Here is a 23,683-nt window from a genome sequence, read left to right as displayed (position 1 = left end):
CTTGAAGTACAAAATTATATTCAAACCACCAAAATGATTTTCTTATCACATTATACAAAAGAAACTAGTCTACCGTACCTACTTCTACCTGGACAGTCTAATTGAAAATTCGACTTCATAGGAGAACTAGCGACAAATAACAAAAAAAAACGTATATTAAAAAAAGCACCACAAGTAGTAATAAAATACATATTCTGTTTCGTTCAGGAAAACATCCATCAGAGAATGGCGTAAACAGATTAAAAAGGTTTTCATCCCAATCATTTAGCTGAACATAAATAAATCAATTTTTAATAACTTCGGTAAAAAATAAAAACGATTTTGCAAAATTTCGTTTTCTTTAGATATTTCCAAAAGTAGTCGGATTTTTTTCAGTTCCAAAACGGCATTTCGTTAAGATTCATAATACGCCACTTTAAACTACCCACCTATCTCTTACAGTTGCCGAGATTCCCATGGTGCTCCTCGAATTTGAATCATCAGCCTGTATATGTGTAGGTACTCGTAGTAGGGAAGGCATAAAAGAAAAGTTTAAAAATGTAGGTACAGGATAAATCATACCTAAATCTTTTCCAAAAACTACGCATTTGTTTTGTTTATTGAAAAAAACGGGATCTGTGCCTAAGGGCTGTTAGGTCGAGCTGCCCTTATGAATAGAATAGAACAACCAGATTCCACACTATGTTTTATTCCTTAGGTTCAATCCCATCGCAAATTATTTCTAACATATTGATGGACACTGGTTGCATCTAAATTCACCCTATAAGTAGCTAATAATAGCACAGATTTAAACACTCATAATAGTACGTAATAACATTGAATAAAATAGTGTTTTTATTCAATGGTAATAACGAACCTGACGGTATTACCTACCCAAAGTAACTTATAGCATTGAATAAAAACACTATTTTTCTTTCAATGCTTATAGTAAAGTATTTAACTTATTTAAGCAATGCTTATAGTGAATTTCAAACTCAATTTCACACCTTTGATTGTAGAGATGACTCTTACAATCCCCTTGGAGCGAAACAAACGTTTTCGTCACGATACACGAAAATCTACTGGAGGAAATGGTCAAAACGCTAGTGACGAGCTAAGATTGGAAATAAAACAGTAATGAATAATGACGTCAATGGCTGTACGGATACGATATTTCTGCGGAAGTTAACCTACACTGGTAGGTACCTAGACCCTTATTTTAAATAGGCTCCCTAGTTTTTTTTATCTATACGCTCTCGCCCAAAATCAATTTCGTATAATATTGCGCCATAATTTGTTATAGTAATAATATATAGGTCATCAGCATCTTTGATACCTTCGTCAAACCAAAGGGAACTATTTCTAAACTAAACGCCTCTCAAAATAACTGCAGATTTCAATAGTTACATAAATGTAAAATTATGAATTCTGTATTTGGTATAACCATGTATAACGATTAGAAAAATTGGATAGTATGATTAATGAAGAATAATATGTTATGCGTTAAGCACATTTCAAATGAATATTTAAACGATTTAATTAATGCTAAAGAAAAATATTTTGGGTGGAACAATAACTGTGCATTTCAATGGCGATGGCGCCATAATCTGACTTTAAGTAGGTATATTATTACAGTGATCTTTACATAGAACTATGTTCGTGTCTAATGGCGCCCTCTCAGTGAGCATTTTCCCTTGTCAATTTATTCATAATGTGCACTGCCACATCCAGCACAAGAATTTAAACAGGAAGATGATGTACATAACTTTGTTAACCTATGCAATTTAAACAATATACTTTTATAGGGGCATTGAAAATATGTTATTACAACGCAACAAAGCTAAACGTCTGAAGGTGCGGATGCGCAATTCTAACTTTTTTATTCAAGGCATCATGACAATTAACCGTACCCCTAGCGACGTGGAAAATAATCAGATAATCTGTTTACCTTTAATTATAATAATATGAACATTTTTACATGTAAAGTTTTGCTTATGAAGTAGTTTGAAATAATAAATAATGAAGATCATGACAAACACAATAAATAATAATTATTTAAAAAGGTACTATTCTTTAAGTCTTAAATTATTCTGCAATCCCGAAATATGCGCTTTAAAGGTACCTACTTAAACTAATCAAATAATGTAAGTAGGCAAAACGAATTATCCTATAGCTGGAATAATAAATTATGTAATAAATAGGTACTATTAAATTTGGTCTGTTGAAACGTAACTCTAACTTGAAATAAAGGCAATAATTGTACACAGTACATACTAAAAGTAACAATAAGACTACTGTCTGTTTATGTGCCTACTATTACAATCTATCTATTAAAATAATTTACAGGGCGTTTACAAATTAGCTGTTATTGGTGCTAAAAATATAGAACCTCCATTAATTTAAAGTAGGTACCTAATTTTGACCTATTTACAACTGTTCTAAATATACACACAATTTACACATTTTCATCTCAGTGGAAAAACATATCGTTCATATCAAAATACAAAGACGCGTGAATGTGGCAAATCAAAATCCTACCATAGCATATCACCTCCAATCCATTAAATATATTTGTGTACGTCAGATACAAAGTTTCTCTTCTTTATACAATTAGTAGCAAATGACTCAAAATGTATATGTAGGTACGCATATAATGTAATACGATACTGATCACTGGTTGCTATTTTGGTTTTTGGTATATTTTTACGTAATCCAACTATGCATAGGATTTTTATAACTATTGGAATATAAATTGCAGAATACACCTTATAAATTCTAAACGAAAAAACACAAATTGAACTACAAACATTTAAACACGAACATGTACGAAACACTACACATTGACAAGAAATGTAGCTTTCTTAATTGAAATATTGCTTTTTCGTATCAGTCTAATTTTTCCATTTTTAAATTTATAATTCGGGTCTTTTTCACAATACTTCATTTAAAGAGTTGCCACCCCGACCGAAGACCTTCAATCGCGGGCAATTTGTAAAACATAAAACAAAAATGTAGTACGACTTATTCAAAATAAATAAATTTTTTAAAACTTAACAACACTTAAAAACTAACAGTGAGCATCAAAAATACATCTTAGGTACATTCAATTATATGGGGTTGAGAAGATTCAATGACGCTCGGTCTCGTCTCCTTGTTCGTGTGGTGCGGAGGAGGAGGTGGACCGGTGCCTTGCCTCTGACTTACGGGTTGAAGACTGTGTGGAGGTAATTGTCGCGGCAGGCCTGGGTGGAGACCGGGCCGACTTATTTGAGAGGGCGAGTGAAGATCGAAGCTCTCCTTGTCGTCGAGTGATTCTTTCTTCATGTCGATTGAATCTAAAGGTTTGTAAACAAAATGATTAGTGGAAACTTGTGCACAGTTCACAGTACAAATTCAATCAACTAAGTATTTAATGGGGAGGGTTACCTTTCCCAGCAAACGCGTAATAAAAAAAACAGCAAAAGGTCGTGATTTTTAAGAAATGGTATTGTGACAACGAAGTGTACTTACTTTCATATCCTCCATAATCGTAATAACTATTAGGCGAGCTATCTCCATTGACTTCATCATCAATGTTGTTTGGCCTGCAGCTTGTCGTTTTCCAATGCGTTCGTAAACCAGAAGCGCTGATGTAGTTTTTGCCACACTCCTGGCAGATGTACGGCCTTTCGTTCGTATGCAGCCTTTTGTGTAATTTTAAGTGAACGAACTGCGTAAATTTCGCCGGACAGAAATCGCAAGCGTAAGGTTTTTGGCCGCTGTGCAGCCTCAGGTGTGTTTTTAGGTTTGACGTAGACGAAAATCTCTTTTTACAAATGCCGCACTCGTGCGGCCTTTCGCCGGTGTGCACCAGGTGGTGTTTCTGTAGGTGTGCCAGTTGGGTGAACGATTTCGTGCAGACGTTGCATTTGAACGGTCTCTCGCCGCTGTGCGTTCGAAGGTGTACCTTAAGGTTGGAGAGCTGACCGAACGTCTTGCAGCAAACGTTGCATTCGTAGTGCATTTTCCCGTCTTTCTTCTTGAGGGGGTAAGGTAGACTTTTGTAGCCTCTGGTGCCATTCGGACCTAATGGGCTCGAACTGCGTCCGCTGGATAGGTGATCTGGGCTAAGTGAGTGCGGGGGTGAGGGTCTGCTGCTGCCGTGCGGCATTGGGGCTAGAGGTGTGAGGAGGTGGTGAGTGACTATATGAGAGTTGGGTAGGATAAGGTTTGAGTTTGTGTGGTGCGCATTTCCGTAATTGGCGCTTAGGGGAGGAGAATATGGGGCAGCGGGTGTCGTGTGAACCATTCCGTTGGCTTGATAGATGTTATAGTAATTTGCCGGTTGCATGTGATTGTACGAATCTGAGGTTTGGGATAAATACACTGAGTTTGGCGGTGCCGGACTAGGTGAATGACTTTTTATGAGTGCTGGTGGAGGTGGGCCGACATTTTGCAGCGGCAAGTTTGAACTTGAATCGGGACTACACGGTACAGTTCCGTATCGATGACTTTTCTTATAAGAGTACGCCATCTCCGTTGGGGACGTTGGTGGTGGTGTTGCGTTAGGTTGCCTATGGTTACTATTGTTATTGTTAGTATCGATCCTATTTCGTAAGAGAATATTTTCTAAAATACTGGATGTGGGCGGCGTGTATCTGGTTATGATGGTTTCGTTTTTGACCTCAGACTCGTAAAAAGGCTTGCTAGGAACTTCAGGAGGGGGGGAATCTAAAACGATAACCGTGCTAGGGGGTGTCACTATTCGTGGTGCAGCTTCGGGGGGTAGCTCTCCGCTAGTTTCTTTATCGCATTCGGGGTCACTTTCCGAATTCTTCGTTTTGTAGTGGTACGCTTTGGATATTTTAATTTTTACTTTGCGATATTCGTTCTTTTGCTCCGTTGTAGGCACTTGTTTCACAACGGCAGCCTCTGGGGCGGGGGTTTTTTTACTAAAATCCAACACGTAATTGCTTTCGCTGTCGGAATCACTGGAATCTTCAGGGGGAGTAAAAGCGTCATCGTGGTATCCATTGCTGTGATACCCTTCATCTGATCGCACACTACCATCAGTGGGGGTTAATTGATGCTCATAAGTGGACGGCTCTTTCGTACAGGAATCGTTTGTAGTACTCACAGATATCACTTCGGTTGATTGTTGTACTTGTTGCCCTGTAAGTAATGAGGTTACACTTCGCTTTTGCAATTTCCAGGTATACATACGTATCCTCTGAAGCATTTGCTCCCCCGTCAGTGGATAATTAAGCCTTTCCGCAAATTCTCTACAATACCATACTAATAGCTCTTGATTAGGAAGAATTGGTTTAATCGTGTAAAAATAAATATTCATTTTATACTGACAGGCGATTAAATTCTGGGATTCGCTTGAGTACGCTGGGTTCACGTACCTCATCCAGTTCGCTTTCGAGGTATCGTACCCGTCTATGTAGTAATAGAGTTCATTGTCTTTGTATATCTAAAAATTTTAAATAAACTTGTTATAAGTTGCAAGGTCTGATGAGCACGTTTTTACATATAGAAGCCTAATATAGTGGCCCTTCTATGTTTATGGTACTATAAAATTAGTGAGCTTATAATACCAAATAACCATAAAATGGTGTGCTTTCGGTTTTAGTTTCGCAGCAAAGTAAAATTAAACAGAAAAAAATATGTACAAAGTATAGTAAGTACCTTATATTTAATAGAGCTTTTTCGGAAATAGTCCTCTCGTAACTGTACCTACACCAAAAAAAGAGAAAGCGTTAGCAGACCACAACCACGTGTTGCGAAGAGAGGCACAGAAAAAGTCGAATAAAACTTACTCTCCAGAAGTATTTGCGATTTGCGGTGCTTGGTACCGCATCTTTGGCGTAGACTTCTCCCACGAGAGGCCCAAAGCGTGTCCCTCGTGGGATATATCCTGTGCTCCAAACGCCTTGCGCCTAAACAGAACGCCTACATTAGTAAACTTAGCCAACGGTAACACTACATCCATACATCTGACAAAGCCTGTGAGGGTTTCAACAGTAAATTCCTAGGAAGTGTGCCCTCTGCTCGATTTGGCGTACCCGGATCGACGGGGATGTCGGGAACTATGTATGTTGTATATTGCTCGAAGTCTTCCTCTCTGACGTTGTTAACGTCGAAGTCATTTTCAGAGCGCGCCCCACCTTCCTCCATTATGCCCTAAAATTAATCGTATTAATTTCGCCATCGCTAACGAATACGTAAAAGAGTGCATAACGCAAATATAAAATTATAACATGGGGCGCGTGACGTCAGAGATGCAGTGACGTAGTGCAGAATGCAATTGCCGTCGCGGCGCCGATCGATACCCGCTGCACTTACTGACCCATATCTTCCTTTCACTTAGCACAGCGAACCTCATCCTTTTTTTTTTGTTCATATTGATTTGATACTTGAGGGTAACAATAGGGTTTGCACGGTGAAATTATGCCGAAGCAGTGATAGTTTTCCTATATGCATACGTTGCATTTTATTTTTCACAAGGGGCACGATCCCTTTCATTACTTTAACCTCATTTTTATTTCGCAATTTCTTTGTGTTTACATTAAAGATACTCATGGCAGCAAAATACTATTCCAAAAGTTGCAGTGTGTCATAAAAAGGGATAATATTCAAACCCTGAATACTCCAGAAAAACAAATAACGAAATTTTGGACTTTAACTTTTGCAAAGCGAAGAAGTATTGCAATCCTACCAGGTGCAACGGTAAAAAGATAGTGATGCATTTTACAAGAAAAACCGTTTGCAATTATGTATTGTTTTTAAACCCGATAGTTTTGATTTTTCAAGCATAAATCACAGCAAAATGAGAAACGAACACAAAAAAGATCCTTCCCTATGATCGTGAACCAATAGGCCTTTCTATTTGATTGAGATCTCGCAAGTTGAAAACGATAAACCATAGAAAGATTTTATCTTCCAACGTTCAATGTTTATTACGTGCCATGAGAAAATATGCGCATTACTAGAGTAAACACTGTTTTGCTCACTGCTAACGAAATCGCTGAACAAATGCGGTTTTTACATGGCAAGTTGCACAAAAAGGTGGCAAAAGCAACTAAAATGAAAATAAATTGAATTGATACAATGCTCCCCATAATTGCATTAATTATGACTACATTCTACAAAGAGAGCAAATTTGTAATCGGGAGACGGAGTTTGAAAAATCAGCCAATTAGAGTTGGTATAGATCAGTGCTTCCCAACCTTTTTTTTACTGGTGACCTACTTGTGAATGTTATTATCTCTGTGGCCCCCCCTCTGCGTTAGACCGCAGGGGAATGGGGGGTATGGGGTCATTCCCCGGGAAATTTTTGAAATTTTAGTAGCTTTATATTCGTTTTTAGACTCATTTACGTCTTTCTCGGACTGCACAAAAATGTATAGAATATAGGCTATTAAATGTGACATTTCAATATTTTAAACACTTTAGAATTATATCAAAATTAATTTGAGTTATTGTTTAGTTATAAAGAAACTATTTTCAAGCTCATTTTTTGTTTTGACGCTGAAATTTTTTTTAAAATGCCTCTGAAAGATGTAGAAAAACTAATCTGTACAGAAAAGTAATCCTGGTAGGCGGTAGAGGGGTGTTAGTCGTGTTACAAAAAAATAATTAACATTTTTCGGTACCCGTCTATCAATTGCATTTTGCGTTTTCCATCTATAAACATTTAAATTTAAAGTTGTGATTAGGATTTAATGCTTTTTAGGAAAGGTACACTGAGATAACACACACAAGGATAAGGGGTAATTGTTGGATAATTTTTGTACTGACAATTTTTGGTAAATTTATTTACTCGTAATATTTAATAATAATAATAATAATAATAATAATAGTCGTTTATTGAGTTGCCGTTTACAAGTTTATGATAGTAACTAAAAAATAATTTATGTGACAACCCAAAAGGGCGAAGTTCAGATTGGTACGGTATCCATACCATCTGCTCTCCCACTTCACCCTTTTAAAATAAATTGTTAAATCATTTATGGCAGTTAAGACATATTGGAGAAACAAGTAAAAGAACAGAAAACGCCATTAATTTATTGATTCTGCAGTAAAGACTTGTAAAGGAGCCTCTTAAATGACGGTGTGTCACAAGATTTTAAAGCCGGACTGACGGAATTATAAATTTTGCAGATGTTATAACTGAATGAACGTTGATATAGAGCAGTTTTATGAATCGGTACCGTTAGAATATTCTTTGATCTAATGTTGATACTATGGACATCCGTTCTAAGAGTTACTTTATTAAATAGGTAAGATGGCTATTGATAAGCAATTAGGCGATGATATACACAAGCAGAATGTAACAACCTTCGATCAGACATACTTAACCATTTTAATTCAGTGTAGAAGTGAATTTTCGTGGCCCACTGAAAAGTTTCCGTTGCCTACTAATCTTCTGTCTTTCGTTCGTGGTCCCTAAAAAATACGCCAAGGCCCCCGTTGAGAAACACTTGGTATAGATAACCGTAGAGAAACTTCTTCCAACTGTGATCTGTTTCATTTTTCAGAGACGGCCGTACTGGTCAATATTTTTGGAATAACAATTCTATGAAAAGAAATAAAAAAAGGGTGTTCACTTTCTTTATCTTTCACATCGATATGAAAACATTAATTGTGTGGAAATTCGAGAAGTGGCCATGCTAATTAGAGAGGCAATTAGTCTTATTTTCATGTACCTACACATTGTTCGAAATCATAGGAGTTCAAGAGGAGGATCAAGCACAAAAATAGCATAAAACATTTGAGCGTTCGTAGGCAACAACAAATTTTGAATACTTATCTCCTAAAATTATAATAACTAATCCAATTTTTATACTTTTGGCAGTTTATCTGTCACCCTCACTTCACAATTACCAAGGATTTGTAGACGATTTTGGGGTTCTGTGCTTGTAATTGCTTTGTGAGTCATTAGTACTATCACAATTTAGTTATTGTGATAATATATACGGCCCATGTTTGGATGCGGTAGACAGTGGAAGAATCCAGCGTATGCAGAATTCTTGCCTACGACTTATATTTGGAATAAGAAAATTTCACCGAATATCACACAAACTAAATGACATTAAATGGTTAAATATGTCTAATTTGAGAAATTATCATACAGCTTGTTTTATCCATAGAATCATTTGTAACAAAACTCCTGGGTATCTGCACGATAGAATCAAATTTAGAACTAATATTCATAATTTAAATACAAGAAGTAGAATGTTCATCTCAATCCCAATTCATAAAACAACTTTATTTAAAAGATCTTTTAGCTATTACGTCCCGAAGATATATAACTCACTCTCATCTCATATAAAATCCTCTACAATGAAAAATTTTAAAAAATATATGCGGATGTCACTGCTAGAAAAACAACATAGGTCTCTCTAAGCCCTTTTCTTTTTTTAGTTTTAATCTCATACACATAAGTGATATCGATCATTGGCTGACTAGGAACTTCGTTTAAATAAGCAAGGGTTAAGTGGAAGAACAGATGGTAGAGTTTTTAACTACCAATCTGAACTTCGCCCTTTTGAACTTAACGGTGAGCATTTCCTCTATGTCTTTTTTCTTTTTTTTTACTGCACCTGCTTTTTTGTTCACTGTTTTTTTCAATAAACGGATATTATTATTATTATTATTATTATTATGTCCTTTGCCTCTACTTCGTCACCAAGTAAATCTATTTGTTCTAATTTAATAGTTTTATGATAACTTTATGATAACTTTGTTTTAAGTATACTGCGTAGGTATTCTTTGTAGGTATTGTGTGCTAAGTGTTTGTTTTATACTTGTATGTTTTAAAAAATCCAAAATATTATGTGCTTTCAGTTTCATTCTCGTCCATGGATTTTAAAAATTACCTTGTTCAAGCTCAAAATTTAAAAGTTGTCTTTTATCAACTGTAATGTGTTGTGTTATTAAATTATTATTATTATTGTATATTTATGTACCTATAATTAGTGGTAGAGGGAGCATCAATTGCCAAGATTATTAGCTACCCACAATGCCACAGTTCAATGTATAAATTGGTTATTTTAGAAAATGCTATTATTTTTGTATTGTTTTCTCCAATTCTTTGTGATATCAATAACATTGTTGCTAATATTGCAATTTTCGCTATATTCCACAAGTTTCTCACAGTGTTCTTAGATCTAGGGGAGCAGCTTTACACTGTGGGTATCTCGACGCTTTTTTTCCTAGAAGGAGATACCTGTGGGCTAATTTTGTATGCCCAATTGCTATTCTAGATGTATCACCCTGCTTTTGTAGTTACATCATTAGCGCACCTTGTTACAGCCAGAAATGGACGTGCTTCAGCGTGCCAAGTGCGCAACTCTTGCCATTCTTGCGGCCATAACTCCCCAATATGTGAAACTTATGCGTTTTCTTATAACGGGCGATCAAAAATGAGTTGCTGTCGAGTCGCCTTTTGGAAGTTCAAGTTAAGTACGATTTCTCATGACAGTAACTAATTTTTGATCGCGTAGTATTGTCTTCAATTGGGCAAACATCGTTCTACAGCTACATGTACGACGAAAAGTAAATGCCCCTCCTTTTTATAATTAGTTATTAGTTAATTATTAGTTTTTTTAATACACATACACATTGGAAGACAAATGTTTGCTGTGATTGTTTCAATTGTACTTTTATTTTTGTAGTATCTATTTTTTACTGAGAATTCGTCGATTTACGTTTAGAAAAAGTTTATTTTATTCAATATTTGGATAGCACTATTCTCAATAAAATTCTTTTTCTGACTAACTGACCATTTTAATACTAAAAAAAGGTTTCAAATTTGCGAAATTAAAAAACTCCTCCATACCTACCAACCTATTATTGAACAAAGAATAGTAGTAATCATGTTTGACAAGGTCCTGGGCCATCGTTCGTAGAAGAATAGGCTTGGTCGCAGTTGAAAGGGTGAATATCGCCCAACAGAGTCGTCATTTGGATAAATTGACTTTTAAAACCTGCCCAAGTGAACAATATAATTACTTTTAGTCCTAGCAATGAAAATATTGTAGAGTTCAGCAATTTGTTAGGTACAGTTAGTAGAAAACCATACTAAAAGTTCATGCTCCTCGGAAGGGAGGGGGGGGGGGGCCAGAGATACCATTTAATTACCTATACCCTCGGAAACAGTGGACTATTAGGTTCGTGCGTAACCATCGCAAATGGTTAACACAGTTGTCTTTTCCTGCTAAACAACTTTGTGGACTAAGGATCCCCCATCAACAACAAATTCAAAATTAATTAAGTCACCGTCCTTAAGAAGTTTGTATAGTACTGACTTTCTGCACCTCCTTATTCGTTAAATAGTGCTGGAGGGTTGGGAGATGGAAATTCGCTGTAAAAGCAAAAATGATTCCATGGCAAATTTTTTCATTGTCAATCGTGATTGTCGAATTCATTGACAAAAGAGGAAGTGCGCGATCCTTTCGAATGTAAATGGCAAGTTTTCAATTTTTGATCGTTTGCAAATGTGTAACTACATACATACAAAGTTTGAAATCTAACAGTATTTAAAAGAACACCACGTTAGATTCATCCACACGTGAGAAACGATCGTTGGAGGATTTATAAGCAAATGTTTGACAAAAAGAGTTGGGTAAAAATGAATTTTTCGAAAATTATCGATATTCAATAACGTATATTTCCAAAGTCGTTGAAAATTCGACAAATGTGTATGGAAGCAATTTTATATGAAATTTCATTAGTTCTTATTTTCATGTAGAAAATTTTATATAGTCCACCGCTTCCGAGGTACAATTAATCAACCAAAAAATGTCCCCTCTGCCCCCCCCCCCTCTCTCACATGCTTATTACTACTCCTAACAAAGTCCTGTAGTCAAACAGTCTCGCATATTTATTGTATTCTACACTCCTCCTCGCTCTTGAGCACTCATTCTCTGGACTAATTGTAATTTCCATTGCAAAACAAAATATTTTCTGATAATTCCCTACACTTTGTGTCAAAATATAACAATCCAAACACAAAATCGACTAGATCCGAGGGTATTTCCGAACCAGCTTCCATTTCATTTTTATTGAATTTATCCGTTATTAAATCACAACCCTGTATGTTGACCATCGATTCAATTAATTTGGGCGTTTATTCCCACGAGACTCCTACATAAATAACGACTTTGGCTTAATCTTGATTCCTGAATCATAACCTATGACTTGGGCCATATTACAAGGACGTCTATAAATAACCGGTCCAAGAAAGGGTACGATTAACAATTCTAAAATGTGGTTGATTCACCCTATACAGGGTGTCTAAGTAAAAATGGACAACATGGAAACCTCATACGAATGAAAATTCTCAACTTCATTCTAAATTTCTCCTTTAGCTTCTTTAGGAGTTACCCAAAAAATCCCAATTGATGATATTTTTGTTCATTTAATTTATTTGTTTCCATGCTTAGTATCCCAATTAATATGAAACAGTAGAACAGACAGAAACAGTACACACTTATGCAAATGTAATCTTACCATAAATGGAAAGAAACACAAATGATACAGAGGGTGAGAAGGTATATAAGTAAAACCAATAAGAAAGTTTGAAGAGAGAACCAAAATAATAGAAAATGTCCACAGAAGCAATCGGATTATACATACATAACGCATGAGAATCAGAAAATAATTTGTCCCGATTAAAATAGTTGGATAAACAAAGGAATTCTGTCTAGGCGTGGAGTAATTTATAAAGAAATAGAATCCTAACGAGGATACCATGCATGCCAGGCAATGGTGATTTGGCTTTTTGGCAGATAATGTACACAAAAATTGTGAAAGGGAGCATTTTCAGCCTAATCTCTAAGTTTTTGCTTTTGGAAGGTAGCGTTTCCTTGTTTGAAGGTACGGGTCCGTGTGAGAAAAGTCTGACTGAACTTCAATGGGAAAGGGTCACACTATGAAATATTAATAAATTTCAAATTTTCCCTTGGGGCGGTTTAAACTATTGATAACGAGCATGAAACTGCATATCACCTGCAGTTCCACAATCCGTGAAATGTCAAAAGTTCAGCTTGCATAACCCCTGACCTTCGTATGATGCAGTTGTACTCCATTTATTACCAAGATCAAGTAACTTCATCATGCATAAAGCCACGCGATGTTTTAAAGGTTACTTCAAATTTAACGCCTTGAATCTCATTATGCACACAGATACAATTACTATTCTTACCTGTCGCATGCTGACAGGTGCTCCGAAGGTGAGCTAATTGTCAATCATCACCCTAAAACAAGAAGAGAAATCGTTTAGTAAAGTGCATCTTATTTATCTACGTGACCTTACTTATCAAAACGTCATCGCGTTTTCATAATTAAAAAGCCGTTAAATCGCATAATTATTAAAGCGTGAATGTTACTCGATAAGAGCTGTTCAAGTTCTAGGTCACTCGTGTGTGGAACCGACAAAAATTTTGACCCATCTTTGGACATTTTTCAAATGTAGATCACGAGCTCCCCTACCTACGAGCTTAAAAGCATAGACACCTAAGCCAATATTTTAACAAGATCCAATAATTCACTTAACATTGAGCGATATATGCAGATACGTCAGGGTCGCGTAAATTGCCAAACGATCGCAAGGTTGCATAAAGTGAAACAGAATGAGGAAATTCCCTTTACAGAAGAGGAAGAGTGACCGTGTGACGTCAATTATGCACGATGCAACCTTGCACTATTATTAGTGCAACGAATTAAATAACTGTTGGAAATTGGTTTAGATATTAAGCCAGATATTTTCTATTTCCGTTCGCACTTTCCGTTGTTTGCTTTTTGTTTAACGATCTTACAATTACAGGTAGGACGTTTAACGTAATTGGCTAATTATGGCCAATGCTGGGAAAATGTGATTTATATTCAAAACGTAGGTATGCCTTCCTTCGCCTTCCTTTAACCCATTACGAAATGAAACGTACACTTTTTGAAACCTATTCTCCCAGGAATAGGGCCCCAAAAACTACATCTTGGTTTTTGATCCTATATGGGCTCTAGGTCCACCCAGCATTCTCAGTAGGTATGATTTTGGTTATGCGTGGCAAAATCTTTTCGGCAGAATTGGACTGTGTGTACTACAGTGATGTGTTCAAATTTGAACATCACTTAATTGTAGTACTGAAACGAAGTAACTGTATTCAACAACGAAACATCTTACACTTGCCAACAATTACAGCCCTTCATCCTCCGATTAGGCTAACCATTGACTAATTAGTTAAGTACAAACTTAAATACACGGGGTGGCGCATCTGAAACGATCCACCCTTTGTAACTGGGAAACAGTGATACCATCATGCGGTTCCTAAGATTACCTCACTTGCCGACTAAGCTTTAGTCCAAAGAATTTCATCAGTAAGTGCCCATTTTGCGCCCATTTTGGTTAGTTACTTTGGTGTCGATTTTGCGTAGACGCTTTTGATTTTTTTTATTGCGCACAAATTGGCATAGGTACGATAGCTACATGCTTCATCATTCGATCGCAGTGTCAACCGTTCAAATACCTTGAAGAAATTATTAATTTTTTTGCAAAGGCTTTTCTCAACGTTTTGTGGTCTATCTACTTCATTTTAAAACCATAAGTGACAGAAAGGGGGAGGGGGGGGGGCTAATTCATGATCTCTCCTGCATACTGTAGAAAAGGTTTTGAGCATCCGTTTATCCTGCCCGTAGTAAACCTAAATATGTCTGAGAAATAGCCTAACAAACTTTACATTTCTTTTGCAATAGTTTTAACATTTTTCGTTAAATTTACACTTCTCGCCCTTAATGGATATTTTGGTACGTTATATTCTAACTGATAAGCTGCGCAGGGATCTTCATTTTATATTAGAAGTAACTCAGATCAAATTTACGTATTCATAACTCGAAGGAGTGACTTGTGAACAAAAATCGAAGGGACAACCAACATAGTGCAAAAAAGCGCATTTCCGGGACATGGCCGAGATATACCCTGTGGTTAGCGTCCAACGCACATACGTCTCTACCAAGCAAAAGATTAACAAGACGAAAATCACAGAATATTTGAAGAATAAAATTCGGGATACAATCTATTATATGTACTCCCAAAAGGAATATGTTACACTGGCAACTATTAGACAAAAATTTCTGGAGCAAAACGAATATTTTCAATTTTCCATTGATTCATTGAGAAAGTGGATCAAAAGTATGGGTTTTAAATGGAAGAAGTCCAATAACAGAAAATATCTTATGGATTTACCGGATATTGTCCACAAACGAATAAAATTCTTAAGGGAGTACATTGAAAACAAAAATTTGGGACATGAGGGTTATACTCCGGTTTTTATGGATGAAACCTGGATATTTAGTAAGGGATCATTTCGAAACAGCTGGCAAGATGATACTAAGCACACGGAATCAATTAAACCCAATGAAGGTAAAATAAGATATTATAATACCTTTTCAATATTATTAAAAGAGATATTCTTTAGGTCATCGATACATTATTGTCCACGCTGGGACGAACGATGGCTTTATTGGTGGGGCAAGTTTGATTTTTAAAAGTGGAAAAAAAACAGGGGACTATCATGATAATATGAACAGGGGTAATTTTGAAAATTGGTTCAAGACTCAACTGGTGCCAAATCTTCCTGAAAAATCTTTAATTATTATGGACAACGCAAGCTACCATTCTGGCCTTTTAGAGAAAATTCCCACCAAATCATGGACAAAACAAAGAATGATAGAATGGTTAGGGGAAAAAAATATCGGCTATCCAGAAAAGGCAATGAAGGATCAAATATGGAGCATTGTCAGCGCAAACTGTCCCAAAGAGAAAAAGTACTACCTTGATGAATATGTTAAGCCTTTAGGACATAAAATTTTACGGTTACCGCCATACCACTGCCAATTTAATGCGATTGAAATGGTGTGGTCTCAGTGTAAACGAAAATACGATCAGTACATTGCAAATTTTAAGGGATCACCACAAGAGGTTTTGGCAACATGGGAAAGGGTTATCGGGGAGATTTCTAGGGATAATTGGGAGAAATACGTAAACCATACGGACAAAGTAATACAAGAGGCTTGGGGAGCAGTACAAGTTTGTGATGCTTCTGACATCCCGCCTCTTGTTATCACTACAGACGCAGATGACGACCTTACTGACGACGAATACTTTGATTTTGACTCTGACGATACGGACGAGGGCGACTAATTTTCTTCTAATACTGTGACCATTACAATTGCAATAAATTGGCATTGGTATATTTTTGTTTTACGATTTTGATTTTCCAACTATTCATCAAGGTAGTGCAATTTTTTCTTGTGTAGATGTGGTTTCGATAGTGGTTCTTTGAATTTTTATGTACTCCTCTGCTAATTATTTTTTGGGTCTTTTCGGGAGTATTGATTCCTAAATAATATTCTGTGATTTTCGTTTTGTTAATCTTTATTTATTTAAAAACAAAAATATGTTAATATTACTTATATGTTAGTTGAGCAAGTTATTAAAATAATTAGTGAGTAAATGACCTTTTTTGAAATACTAACATTTTATCCATCGCGGTTTCGCTCGCAAAAAATATGAACTATTCGCATTTTTTAACATGTTAAAAATTTATTTTCGATATCTTCAGTCGTTTAGGCTGTGCGTTGATATCTCAGTCAGTCAGTCAGTTAATTAGGACTTCTTCTTTTATTAAGACCTATAGATTTCTTGTGGAAATTGACTTAATTATTATCAAAAAATGCTAAAATATTATGTACACCACTGTATAGTAAAAGTCATACAGGTAATTAGACACCAGTAGTCAGTTACTTAGCAACAAATAAATTTAATAGGACATACGTTTTTTCCCACGAAAATGACGTCATTACACGACTGTAAAATTCCGAGTATACCCATCCCATCGTTCACTGCCAGTTTCATCTCCTTTCTTTAACTACATCAGTTTTCGGACTGCTGTCCGTGACTGCTATCAGTGAAGTTGTTTTTTGATTGTGCGTTACGCAAAATAGAATCAGGAATTTGGAGTTGTACTAATAAATTTTGACATTTGAGAAGGTAAAGCAAAGCAAACCTATAAGGAACATACTTTATCTCGAGCTCAAGTTTTCGCTGGCACAAATCATTTTCGCTGAGGGTAAACACCGTTCAGGGAGGCTTTCAACTTTGAAAACCGACGCAAACACGAACGTGTAAACACTTGTGAATTCACACCGTTGACCCAATTTTGACTAAACAATGTGCACATGCGAAAGATCGGTGAAAGAATGGTACCGAAAACCCTTACAACTGAGCAGAAGAACAATCGAAAAAAACGAGGGTTTTGATCTTCTTGACAGAATCACCAACGAGCCAGATTTAATTAGTCGTATGCTCACAGGTGATGAATCATGGATTTTTTAATACAATCCTGAGACCAAGAGGCAAATTGAGAAACTTAAGAAAGCTGATTTGTTTTTTTGACAGAAGGGGAATCGTCTACAAAGAATTTTTTCATCCAAGACACGTACTCGAGCTCGAAAACGAGCCGAGCCTTCCAGTCGAGCTCAACTTATTTCATTCGAGCCGAGCTTCGATCCGATCTGTGTCTTCTTCGAGTCGAGCTCCTCGTTCCGAGCTTCCGAGACTGAATTTATTCAGAATTTACATATTAATTTTGCCTATGTGTGTAATTTAATATTTTTACCCTATTAAATATGGTTTCGTTTCCAGTTATGTTACATAATTGTGGTCTATAATTCGGTTTCGTCCTCAAAATGGGGGCGTGTGGTAAATGGAGTAATGAATTCTAAACCTTCCCCATACTTTCTTTGATAAACAATTAAAGGTGAAGTAGATATGACTTTATAGTTAGCAATTTAGGGATAATGCAAGCTACATGTTTCCACAATTCTGTCATCATCGGTCTAATAAATGTGGTTATACGGTTGAAGTTAACTGGAAAACATAAATTCAAGTGACATTACAATGAAATGTGCATAAACGTCAGGATTTCTACCCTTAAAGTTGAAGGGTAAGTGAAAATTGGGAAAATCAAACCAGGTTTGATTTAAACGTAAAGAGCTGAACTGCAAAGGAAACTTGAACGGCATAACTACACGTCAACGTCTCCAAACTTACCGGATATTAAAGCATGAACCGAACTGGACATCCATAATTTCGAGCTGAACCAAGTTTTCTAAAAGTTCGGCTCGGCTAGTTTTCATCCCTATCCAGCACAAACTGTCAGTCAAATTCGCGTGAAACCAGACATTGCAGACTTTTTCCTAAACTGAAAAATGTCCTCCAAAGACGGCATTTCGGAGCAATCGAAAGAGTGTAACGGACTTGCTGAAGGCCATACCAGTTGAAGACTTCCAGCGCTGCTACCAAAAGTGTGACAAAGTCTCCATCGGTGCGTAACTACCCAGAGGAACTACTTTAAAAGGAATAACGTTGATGTTTTAAAAAACCAAAAACTTTTGGTAAATAGAAAATCAGGTTCAGTACTTTTCTGCCACACCTCGTAGTATTCAAAAGAACCCAATCCATGGTCTTAACCCAATCAAGGCGTGTACTTTTGGGAAAAAGTGGAAACTTGAAGCGGTTACTCATGAACTGAGGTGACAAAATGTATTGTATTCAAATCAAACAAGATTTCCTTTCCAGTCCCTGTACGTGAATATTTTCGCCCCGTATTATAATCGTCAGCAACGAATTTATATGACAAATTCTCTAAGCATTAACAAAATAAAAATTCTGGTGTCTCCAACGTGCAAAGCTGAACTTTTCGGGACATATTGGCTTTGGGTCTTAAAAATTCGGATTTAGTGAAATCGAATTAGTTGGAAAACCAATTTGTTACACGATTAAATAACAGATTTTCAAAAATTTCCTTAATAATCCTAAGTTTAAGTCAATCTTCGAACTTTTTCGTTTTGAGACTGCGAGAAGAAGGTGCCACGTCCTCCTTCAATTTCAAAACATAAGGGAAGATATATTACATCCCATTTCAAGATTAGGCTACTCTCTTGGATAGGTCTAGGAAAGTAAGAACTATGAATCTGAGGATTTCTTTAAATTTTGCGCTCATATGATTAGAACTACCTGTAAAAGTTACAAATTACGGTTTGTAATATGCTAATTTGATTTTGTTTCCAATTAAAATCAAAATTTCATCTGGGAATTGAATATAATTAATGACTGTACATCGAAATTTAATGCAAAATTACACAGCGGAACAAAAAAAATAAAAATGTCTGCGGCACTAATTTTATTAATGAATTTTATAAACACTGGTATTTGATATACACTATATGCATTTAGTTTTTTTGGATTGATTCTGGTTCTTGGGATAAACGAAACGTAATAAATCAATGCAAAATTTTAAACTACCCTTCTAAAGTTGTATTTATTTGAATATTTCCATCTAAGTTTGGTTATCTATTCATGGATTTAGTAGTAAATATTTCATTGATCAGCTATTAGACCGAAATTATCAGTTCGTCAATATGGAGGTAGGAAAATCAAATGTGATTCTAAACCAATGCTAAACCCAAAAATTATCCTTTTTCCACCACTTCACATCAAGCTCGGGCTAATGAAACAGTTCATCAAAGCCCTTGATAAGACGGGTGACTGTTTTAAGTATGTGTGTAAAACATTTCCAGCTCTAAGTATGTAAAAGTTGAAAGCGGGCATCTTCGATGGACCCCAAATCCGAACACTTATAAAAGATACTGAATTCGTGAACTATATGACACAAATTGAATCTGAGGCATGGTTAAGCTTTGTTTTAGTAATCAAAAATTTCTTAGGGAATCATAAAGCTCCAGACTATGCAAAACTAGTCACTAAAATGCTTCAAAATTTTAACAAATTAGGAGCTAATATGAGCATTAAAGTGCACTTTTTGCATTGTCATTTAGATAGATTCCCGGATAATGTGGGCGATTACAGCGAGGAACAAGGAGAACGGTTCCACCAGGACATTAGGGTCATGGAAGAAAGATACCAAGGTCGATGGGACCGCCACATGATGGCAGACTACTGCTGGACCTTAGTAAGGGATTGTCTTGAGCAGAACCATAGCAGAAAATTAAATTTCGTCAGTGAACTGCATAGATATATTTGTTTTTGTTTCATTCCTAAAGATCAACTTAATAAGAGTATTTTTTCAGTGCAAATTGGTATTTTTACTAAAATTTTTATTGAAATAGTTAATAGTTTTTATCTCAAAAACTGGAGCCAATTTTACAAATCTGATATTTTTCCAGTATTCAGCACACTAGTCTGATACAGAATTGACTTCAATCTGCCATGCCGCAAAATTACTGTTCCCCAGTGTTATCTATAAGTAGGAGTTGATTTTTAAGTGTCGTTGAAGAGAGATTGATTGCGATTTCTAAGTAATTTTTTATTCTTTACTGATAATGTATCTGAACGTATCTAAAACAATTGTTCTATAATTACTGAATCTATGGAAAGAGCTAAAATAACGTGCCACATTAACAAACAAAATTTAAAAAGCAACTCATAGGAAATTTTCCCAAATTTCCAAAATTTCCGCGTGGTTCTTAGAAAGAGCATACAATTCCTCATCCATTTATACATGAACGTTAACTATCCATCTTTAACTATTAGTCTTTAAAGTCAAAAAAATAGAGTATTTCAAAAAATTATCTTCACAGTTTCAATACCAATAAACGCCAGGTCTTACTCAAATTAAAAAGATCTCAGTGGCACTCTTCAACTCGTCTAAGATTTACGAATACCTATACACAATTACCTAAGGTGTTGGTCTCGTGCTTGCTTTATGATTTAAAACCTTTCCCACTCTCCATGAACCTAAGAACTGTGAGTAAACGGTATTTTTGACAAACAATCTACAGTTAGTTTCATAAAATGGTTTTGATTTAGGCACCTTGCTGTGAAACAATAATGTCTCTTCGATAATTGATCAATTCTGCCCCTCCCCTCTATTTAATTCAGCCTCTATTTAATTCACAAATGAATCTACGCATTAAACAACTAAATTCGGAAGCCCATTTTGACTTAGATATGAACTGGTATTATGAATTTACTTGGTAATCAGAGGTGGGTTTTGGGACACAAGCTCATATGATCAACTCTGAATGACTTAAATAAGTCCCCTAACCGAAGAAATCCTTAGCCTTTGATCTGAGATGACTTTTGTAACTAATTGAAGCTTAGTTGTGAGCTAGTATAGTATTCTCCAATGGCTCACACATCAACTGTGCGAAGCATTAATCAATTTATACCTTCACTTCATTATGCATTGCGAAAAGTATTTCTGATCCCTTGGGACCTTGAGAGGCACTAGTAACTAACCCTTTCGCTTTAGGTTAAACCGGTGTTTTTAGGCTGTTTGCGTACTGCAACATTTGGTATGTGACATGCAAAATTGCTTACACTAACATAATCTTTATACCACAGATCTCAATTGGCACGTGTATATCACGACATGAATCGTTTCCATTTCACCATTTTTTCCTTTCAGTTTTTCACTTTTTAAGGATTTTATCGCATCTTAATGACCCACAATGTCAAAAATGTTCGTAGGTTGTTTCCTCGAATCATCTCCTAACGAGTATACTCCCACCATATCAGTTTCCCTTTTTTCTGTAAATAATACTCATACGATGCACCAAAGGAGAAGCTTGATTGGCTTCATCCATTTTTTTTCCATACAAACGTAATGCGTAGTAACAACCGAAATCTATTGATCCGTCAAGGTTTTGGACGAAACGGCCTAAATCGAAAAAATGCCATAAGTTTATCGCAAAACTAATAATACTATTACGTTCAAATGTGCATAATAATGTGACTGCAGAATTGCTACACATTTAGCATTAACCTTGAGATGCACTTGAAACTGAATATTAATTATTAGAAATAATTGTTTATTTTATTTGTCATTTTATGACCTCAACATTAAATTGCACATAAATCAGCTTTAATAGCCTAAATGAAGAAATAAACAATAAAATCCAAAAATGTACCAAGCCAACCCAAAAAAAGTACATCATTTTGCAAGTGACACCAAAGCGCAAGCATGAACAATAAAACATATAGACTGCAACAAATTTACCTTGAATTCGATTTTAAAATAACAATCTTGAAGGGCGTCGTTTTCTACGTGTTATCAACGGAAGCGAAGTGGCAGCCATTTTGAATTTTCACTTTTGATCGTATTGAACAGTGCAAAATTTTTCGTTTTCCCCCGGTTTTTTGGATTTTCACGCTTAGGGTTTTAACGCACACGGCGCGTGGCTGTTTCGAAAACTCGGTCACGATCGCGTCTAATTGTCGCCAAAAAAAAACCCTTGCCAGTTTGATAGTGAAATTGTTTTAGTGGTCATCCAAAAATAGCGCGATCAATAATAGTGTTATTATTACCTTTTACTTTTGTGCAGCTGGAGGGTTTGCATCACGATTTTGGTAACCTTGACTTGGTTACTTGGTCCTTTTTGAAAAGTCCGCCCTGGGTTGCCCGCGAAATTTGAATGGGTCTTCGGGGTTGAGATTTGTAAAAGACGAATTTGTAACTAGCACTTTTGGTGATTGAATTTTGTTTAATTGCGCGCGGATTTACACTCGCTCGTGTTAACAATAAATTGAGGCTTGTTATTATTGTTAATTTTACTCACTTTGATTTCTTGCAATGCGAATTTTAAGGGGCCATTTCGTTTCAAAATTTTGTCGATTTGTTTTTATACGGTTTACGCACAGCAAAGAAACGCACCTAAGTATCGCACTATTTTGGCGGGAGCACTCGCGCGGTGGCGCATTCGGAAATGCACCGGCTGATGGTTTGCGAGCGTCTCGACGCCGACCTAGCGCAACACACTCTGTTGTGCGCTTATGCAACATTGCACTTCTACTACGTTCCCACATTCTTGTCTATGCCGATTATCGATAAAAATATTATTTTTCTAGTACAGAAAACGCTCAAATTTCTCGACAAGGACGCGAAACGCACCCACGTTTACAAATTGCACACTGAAAACGTTACAAATGCACTTAAACAATTATTAACGTCGTACAGCTCCGCTTCACCTAAGTAGTTTATTAATACGCGCCGTTTTAAATAAACGAGTTTCGCAATCTACTAACCCGTTTCCTCCCTATTGTCAATTGCAGAAGCCCGAACCTTTAGCTAATGGATAATTTGAACCATAACAAATTAACCGTGAATAAATTGCAATTAAAGTAGATCGACGTAGTTTAAAAATGGTCAACGCAATCTCATCGAACTAGTTCTTGCTGAACCAATTTCCACTTTTTCTTCATTCTTTATATCCCAACAGAATTCTGTACAATAGGAAAGTGGAAAACTGAACCTAATTTTTCGTTGCATAATATCAACTCGCATTTTCGAATTTCACCTGCTGACTAAAATTTTCGTTCCCTTTGAAGAACTTGCCAATTGAGTTAACCAGATTGATGGTTGTTTACTAACTGATTTTTTAGTAGGTACCACTTTATGGACAATAATTGATCAAAATAAGAATGGAAGTTCTCCACTACCTACTCAAAACCTCTTCGTCCATGCCTAGTTTAAAAATTGTAATTGCCTAGGATATTAGGACAGCGTTCCAATGTGATTTAGACTTAGCCTAACTGGTGTTTCAATTGTCGTTACTCGTTACAATTAGAAAAGTCGGTGAAAACTTCTTTTGTCTCTTACAAGACTAAATTCTGGGATTAATTGAGATCCACTAGTCACGA

The 23,683-nt window shown here is 36.1% G+C and overlaps 2 protein-coding genes across 10 annotated transcripts in view; one reads left to right on the top strand and one right to left on the bottom strand.

The window, feature by feature from the left end:
* Window positions 1-2,253: 2,253 nt before the first annotated feature.
* Window positions 2,254-23,683, bottom strand: part of LOC116165064 (PR domain zinc finger protein 1) — a 38,848-nt gene continuing 17,418 nt past the window's right edge. Inside the window, exons 1-8 of one of the 9 annotated variants that reach the window (XM_031479338.1) lie at window positions 22,603-22,809; window positions 13,172-13,223; window positions 5,956-6,144; window positions 5,781-5,900; window positions 5,650-5,697; window positions 5,182-5,434; window positions 3,490-5,130; window positions 2,254-3,314 (exon numbers count right to left, since the gene is read on the bottom strand). In XM_031479338.1, coding sequence (XP_031335198.1) covers window positions 3,073-3,314; window positions 3,490-5,130; window positions 5,182-5,434; window positions 5,650-5,697; window positions 5,781-5,900; window positions 5,956-6,144; window positions 13,172-13,180 — 2,502 coding nt within the window. In that variant the 5' untranslated portion in view covers window positions 13,181-13,223; window positions 22,603-22,809 and the 3' untranslated portion in view covers window positions 2,254-3,072. The other 8 variants (XM_031479336.1, XM_031479337.1, XM_031479339.1 and 5 more) reach the window with 8 other exon arrangements.
* On the top strand, window positions 14,822-16,283 carry LOC116165066. Its single transcript, XM_031479345.1, has 2 exons — window positions 14,822-15,382; window positions 15,438-16,283. The coding sequence occupies exons 1-2, from the start codon at window positions 14,923-14,925 to the stop codon at window positions 16,160-16,162; spliced, it is 1,185 nt and encodes a 394-aa protein (XP_031335205.1). The 5' UTR covers window positions 14,822-14,922; the 3' UTR covers window positions 16,163-16,283.

The sequence above is a fragment of the Photinus pyralis genome, unplaced genomic scaffold (assembly GCF_008802855.1).
Source record: "Photinus pyralis isolate 1611_PpyrPB1 unplaced genomic scaffold, Ppyr1.3 Ppyr1.4_LG2, whole genome shotgun sequence".
Classification (NCBI taxonomy): domain Eukaryota; kingdom Metazoa; phylum Arthropoda; class Insecta; order Coleoptera; family Lampyridae; genus Photinus; species Photinus pyralis.
The sequence above is the reverse complement of the archived record's forward strand: the minus strand, read 5'-3'. Positions and strand labels throughout refer to the sequence as shown.

Coding starts and splice junctions, on each gene's coding strand:
- LOC116165066 (XM_031479345.1), top strand. CDS start 14,923: ATGGCCGAGATATACCCTGTGGTTAGCGTCCAACGCACATACGTCTCT. Junction 15,383..15,437: donor ATCAATTAAACCCAATGAAG/GTAAAATAAGAT, acceptor GATATTCTTTAG/GTCATCGATACATTATTGTC.